Genomic DNA, 6,212 nt, shown 5'->3' with positions numbered 1-6,212 from the left:
ATCGCTTGGGCAGAAAATTGATCTCACCAATTTAGAATCCCACCTCGAGGTAACTGGATCAATTAGTTCAGAGACATGATGAAGGATGCATTGACCTCTGACAGTAGCAAGCCTTTGTGTTACTCCTTTCGGCATCCAAGGATCACTCCATATCTCAATGGATTCTCCATTTCCCACACACCAGATCATGCCTTCTTTAACAAGTTACACACCTTCCAAAATACTTCACCAGGTATATGAAATTCCTTGTTTTGGCAATGCCTTGAGAAGGTCACCGTCAGGGTATTACCGAGCGTTTAGGACCCTGGCACACAGGGATTCAGGATTCGTGGCAAAATATTGGAAATGACTGGAACAAAATTTAGATAAAAAACGTGAAATGTGTACAGTTGAAACAATTCCCTGTGTACAGTTGAAACAATTCCCTGTGTACAGTTGAAACAATTCCCTGTGTACAGTTGAAACAATTCCCTGTGATACAGCTTTGAATTGGCACAATCCTTACCAAACATTGTCTACAAAAATCACACTTCCAGAAAAACGAAAGGAACAATACAAGTTAAAGACGTTATCAGTCACCACCAATATAGATAGCAGCATATCATTAGATCAGTTACTCCAATTGACAAACGGTGGTCTAATAGCACACATTTTCACCTAGAGACGACAAAAACCAACAAACTAACCGTTGCGCCTGGCTGTGGCAAAACATTTTTCGCTCAGAACATTCATACCAAAAGTGCCTACCCTATTTAAGGATAAAGAAAAACCAAATTGTAGTTATTTAACATCCACGATTATGTGCAAACGAACCACCACCTCAGTTGCAAAAGGCGCCATGTCAATGACCTGTATGACATAACAAAATGATTGATTTAACTGATGCGCTAATAAGATAGCACCAGACTATATCAAAACTTAGAAGTGATATATTTCATATAAATTTGATGATATAATTGCATGTTTCCGACAAAGAAACACTAGTGATGTGATGTGATAATGGACAACTTTTAGTGAGGCTTCAAATATTCAAAAAAGACATGGAGCACCCAGTGAACCCTTGCACACAGCAAGCTTCTAGAGCACGCTAAGTTAGCAAGCATCCCTCCCTTTTCTTTCAATGCCGTGACCTATTAATGAGTGGCCAGTGCAGTAGCCGCAAGGTCAAAGCAGCATACACATGCAGAGACTGGAAGTTTCTCCCATTATCTAAAAAAAGTGCAGCGTACACATCTCATTTTGAAGCACTTGTCACAGAAATTGTCTCGAATGCAAGCATGTCATAATTTCATATAAATTCTGAAATCCGATTGTTAAAGACGTCAAGTATCAAAGGCTTAATACCGCATAAATATCAAAGGCTTCAAAAGTTAAAATCACATACTGGACTACTCAGAACTGTCTTGCAATTTCGGTTTCCTGAACAGAGAAGCGGATGCTAAATGCTTTTACTTTTAACTTAGCATTTGTTTCGGAACCTGTTCAGCTGCATCTCCAAATTAATGTTCAATATGAGCATAAAAGAGGGGTCTATCTATCATGCAAAATTTGGGTAAAGGCAAAATTATTTTTCTCGAAAACTTGAGAAATGCATGAATAGAAATGTCACCTAGACATAAATTAGTGGATATTAACTAGAGCATGTTTATATGTTCAACAAGGTTTTAGTTGACACCAAATGCAGCATTTTGAACATTGCTCAAAAGATCTATCTTTCAGTCGGTTACCCTATAGATGGTCAACAAGAAAACACCAAACGAGTGATTACATGCAAATTGCACCTGATATGTTTCAAGAACACGAACTTCACATGGTAGAAGCCAATGAGTAGCACTTAATAATACCTTGATGAGATGGTTGCTCAGGTGCTGCCATGCCAGCAACGGTATCATGTCGGATCTACAAGAAAATGCGTATAATTCTTTACTTCTGTCATATCAAGAATAAGCAAAAGAAGGATTTCAAGAAATTACTTGTTCACGTGGCCATGCAATGGAACATTTAAGTGCATGGGACATCTTCGTCATGTTCCCATATTGGCGTAACAGTGGAGCTTCTGTTTGCAACACATTAGTCACAAACACCTTACAACATTGGGTTCCAAGTCGGATGCCCCCTACTATTGTAGACTGAGAACTTGTTTGAATAATAGCCTTGGCTACTGGACCGTATGGCCTCACTATTGAAAGCAAAACAACCTCTTTCCCATCCTAAAAAGAAGGGGAAATCGAAGCTTATTCAATTACTAAGTTACAAGCATGCAATTACATGTGTACAAAACAAGCATGATGCAAGTCCAGTAAATGCAAATATGCAAACAAGCATTAATATAACAAAAACAAAAAAAGGCAACCGTATTGTGTGGAGTCTGACTTTTAGCGTCAATCTTCCTTCTCCTACCATGAAATGGTTTTTTGTGTGGCAATATCATCCCTTGTAGTTTCTGTTCACAAATTAAGCAAGAGATGAGAAATCCCACGAATTAAAGGTGGAGGATATATCTAGTGAAAACATTTACTTTGGTGAAAATTCGAAAACCGTTTTGGTTCTTAGGACCAAATTAACATGACAAATTCACAAGATAGCCTACAAAGTATTGATTGCCCTTTAAAAAATCAAGTTTAAACTCAGAATGAGTTTAGAAACCAAAAGGAGAATGTCCCCCAAGGCATATCAGATATGTGAATTTAAAAATGAAGTTTTAAAGTTTCACCAAAATGATGATTTTTGCTAGATATGTAACATGGTGAAGTAACAGAAGGGGAAGATAACCACATTATTGCAGGGAACATTGCGGGGAAGGGCACAACAATACTTAGATGTAACTTCCTCATTCTTTCCATTGGGCAAGCTATTTGTTGCTTCTATCTTCTTTTGTAGCATCTACAATTAAAATAGACTTGATATGACACAAACATAATATAACGTGAAGTAATTCAGTACAAAAAAAAAATGAAGAAGACAATCACATTGCATGGAATCTGATTTTCAGCAACAATCGACTGAAGACCACTCTCTGCAGATTCACATCTAATACCCTATAAAAGAAGCGAAGAGAAGTGACCAAAACTTGCATATACATTAGAGATATATCAAAAGTAAGAAGATAAAGGTATAACCTTCAATGCTGAATTATCATGGCGCAGATTGTTTTCAATCTTTGCTTGTGATTTAGAAGCTAATACAATTTGTCTCAGTTCCTCTATTTCATGTTCCACTCGTGCCAATCGCTTTTCAGCACATATATCCATGTCATTTGTTTTGTCCAAACGCTTGAACAAAAGATAGTTCTCATTTTCCGCTGTTAACTTTTCTGGTTGAAGCTTAGTGAATGGACACAGACATACTGTAGGCATTTCCATGTTTTTCATCCTTGCCTACATTAGTATCAAGATACATTAGCATCCAGTATTGATGGTTACTTATTAAACAAGATTATGGATGGCTAAAGTTTACTATGTGTCTTGCTTTCTGTAAAATCAATTAATTAACTAAACAAATGCTCTAAACTCAATAAATATATGCAGTAATTATGTTAATTACAAGGGGAAAGTAATCTTAATACTTGACAGCCATAGGCTGTAATTTGTTAACAAGCATCTTACGTCCACTCAATTGGCAAGAGCACTGATGTGCATATACTACTCTGATTAAGTCAAAGTCATTTCAGACAGAAACAAGCCACCTTATATAGATTGTATGAGAAGCGTTAATAAGTAGGCTGTTGTAAAAACCAGTTCATCTAACAAGTCAGTGCTGCAGATTTTATCCACCTCATACAAGTATGATATACAACAATAACAAAACATTTTAATCCCAAGCAAGTTGGGGCAGGTTAGAGATGAAACCCAACAAGATCCAGCAAAAAAGAGGATGAAAAAAAGGAAAATAAAAAGAACAAAGAAAATAATATTAGAAATAGTAAATATAGTAGTTGGTTAAAAGCATTTAATTGTTTGTATCCTAGACCGATAGCCAAGTCATGGTTCTAGCACGTGGATTGCTAATTTCCACGTGCTCCTATCCATGGATAGTTCTTTGAAACAATTATTTGGCACAAATCTACGCATATTATTCATGTGTCCAATTTGAATATTAAAAAATATATTAACAGACAAAGTTTAGAACATTTAACTGGATGTATCCTAGAAGAGCATTCTTTGGAGATAGGAGGGGTAATTTTCAAGCATGACACAAATGTAACACGTCTCAGCATATAAGATTTTTATTTCATAGAAGTGAAAACAGCATACAGGGAAACATGTTCAAGATGGGCAGGATACAAAAAAAAAGATATGTGCCATTACATTAATATGATATTTTTGGCACTTGCCGACAGAAAAGAGATGATGAATACTCTACAAATTTTAGTTTTTCGCTAAATTTCATGTCATAAAGTTCAAGGAAATTTTATCTATTTTATCATCTTGTAGAGCTGATAAGGCTGATTGGTGACTTCAAACAAGGAAGTTCATTAGTTTACTTTGATCACACGTGTGCGTTCTCCTATCATTTTCTTTTCCCAGTGGACATCCTTGTTCTGGGCTCTGGAACAGAGTGCTGAAACCTTACTTATTTGCTATCATATTTCTTTCTTTATGCAGTATGTTTTATGGTGTCCCGGCTTTATCACAATATTTTCAAGTGGATCATCAGTGCCTCGATGAAAGTGGACATCAGAATGAGGGAAAAAAGGAAAAAGGACTAGTTTGACAATAGTGATGCACTCCATATTTGAGATCAGCGCCCAAGACAAATTACTTGATTATGATGATCGTTTCTACATAAAAGGCAACATGCCATCATGTCCTTTTCACTAACAAGTAGTATCGATCATAGTTAAATACTTTGAGACTGTTTACTCAAGTAAATTTAATCCTCAGACCAAAAATCACCGACAACTTACAACCTACTACATCAGTGAACCGGAAAAGGAAAAGTTATGACTTTCTTAACAACAATTATTAAACAAAGACAAGATATCTTGAGATCAGCGTGCATAAAATAATCAAAAGGGAATCGATATTAGTTTAATTTAAGACTAAGAAGATTATATATACCGATTCCGTGATGGCCTTGGTGAGCTGCTTCCTCATCTTCTTGATATTGGAGTTCAGCGCCTGTGCCTCGTTGTCGTCAATGGTCGGGAGCACTCTCTCCAGGATAGCTGGATCGACAAGAAGCATGGACTCGTGAACGAGGTAAGGATAGAGCTCGCGCATCTCGCCCAAATTCTTGGCCTTGGGCGCCGGCGCGTCCTTGCTGGTCTGCTCGCCGGCCCTCTTCACTTGGGCGGCGTCCTTGCCGGTTTGCTCGCCGGCGCTCTCGTCTTGAGCGGTGGATGGTTTCGGCGAGGAGTTGCCCCTGACGCTCTTTGCTTGAGCGATGGGTGGTTTCGGCGGGGAGACGCCGCCCCAGACGTCCCTGGAGAGGAGGTAGAGGCGTTGCTCGTGGTCATCTGCTGGCGGCGCCCTCTTCCTGGCGTCGCGATCGTAGCGGCGCTTGAGGCTGCGCTGTTTCTCGCCGACCTCCTTCACGCCGACGCGCTTCCTGTCGAGGCGGCCATCGAGGGCCGCAAAGAGCACGGCAGTCGCCGGCAGGTCGCCATGGTCCCGGCGGTGCGCCGCGAGGGCCTCCAGGATCCGGACCTCGTCATTGGGAGGCCAGGTGCGCTGGAACGGCATAGGCTTCTGGCGCTTCGGCTCCGCCTCCGCTCCCTTGGCATCGGTCGACGGCTTCGTTTTCCTCCTCTTGCGCTCCGGCGACGGCGCCTTGCGGATCTTGGCGAGAAGTGTTGGGGCCTTAGCCGACGGCGTCGGCTTCGCTTTGGCTCCCTTGGCCTTGGGCGAGGGCGGCGTCATCCTCGTCTTGCGCTCCGGCGACGGGGGCGGGGGCGGAGCAGGCGAGGGTGCCCTGCGCCTCTTGGCGGGAAGCGTGGGGGCCATGGGCGCCAAAGCTCTGTTTTTTCGCGGGGAAGTTGGGGAAAATTGGATTTTTGTCACCGTTATGTCCTTGTTTAGAAGAATTGTCAACCAAATTGTTTGCTTGATCTTATAGCAGTAGAATACATTTTTCCTTTGGAGATTTGCTATTTCGATCCGTTTCAGCTTATTTTTTACTGTGTTGTTACTGTTTTGCCCCGTAGAGTTATATATATTCGGTCGGGCATCCCACCGACACAGCGTTGAACCCTCCTTGACCCAATCCGTTCC

The 6,212-nt window shown here is 40.6% G+C and overlaps 1 protein-coding gene across 2 annotated transcripts; it reads right to left on the bottom strand.

Annotated features, from left to right (window-relative positions):
* Positions 1-476: 476 nt before the first annotated feature.
* LOC133901293 (uncharacterized) lies at positions 477-5,992 on the bottom strand. Of its 2 annotated transcripts, none has more exons than XM_062342601.1 (8): positions 5,061-5,992; positions 3,120-3,377; positions 2,970-3,038; positions 2,773-2,883; positions 2,354-2,443; positions 1,974-2,210; positions 1,845-1,899; positions 477-849 (listed from the first exon to the last, which is right to left on the bottom strand). In XM_062342601.1, exons 1-8 carry the CDS (start codon positions 5,943-5,945, stop codon positions 842-844), a joined length of 1,713 nt encoding a protein of 570 aa, XP_062198585.1. In that variant the 5' UTR covers positions 5,946-5,992; the 3' UTR covers positions 477-841. The 2 variants fall into 2 exon arrangements, with proteins under 2 accessions (XP_062198585.1, XP_062198586.1); XM_062342602.1 differs by having other exon boundaries at positions 2,776-2,883.
* Positions 5,993-6,212: the final 220 nt, after the last annotated feature.

This window comes from Phragmites australis, chromosome 20 (assembly GCF_958298935.1).
Source record: "Phragmites australis chromosome 20, lpPhrAust1.1, whole genome shotgun sequence".
In the NCBI taxonomy this organism is placed as follows: domain Eukaryota; kingdom Viridiplantae; phylum Streptophyta; class Magnoliopsida; order Poales; family Poaceae; genus Phragmites; species Phragmites australis.
This window is presented reverse-complemented; position numbering and strand designations above follow the sequence as displayed.

What these genes read in the sequence shown, in the direction of transcription:
- LOC133901293 (XM_062342601.1), bottom strand. Translation starts at nt 5,945, where the DNA reads ATGGCCCCCACGCTTCCCGCCAAGAGGCGCAGGGCACCCTCGCCTGCT. An exon ending in AAAATCAGATTCCATGCAAT is followed by an intron (nt 2,884 to 2,969) that starts GTGATTGTCTTC and finishes TTTTAATTGTAG; the next exon opens with ATGCTACAAAAGAAGATAGA. An exon ending in TTGCATGGCCACGTGAACAA is followed by an intron (nt 1,900 to 1,973) that starts GTAATTTCTTGA and finishes ATTTTCTTGTAG; the next exon opens with ATCCGACATGATACCGTTGC.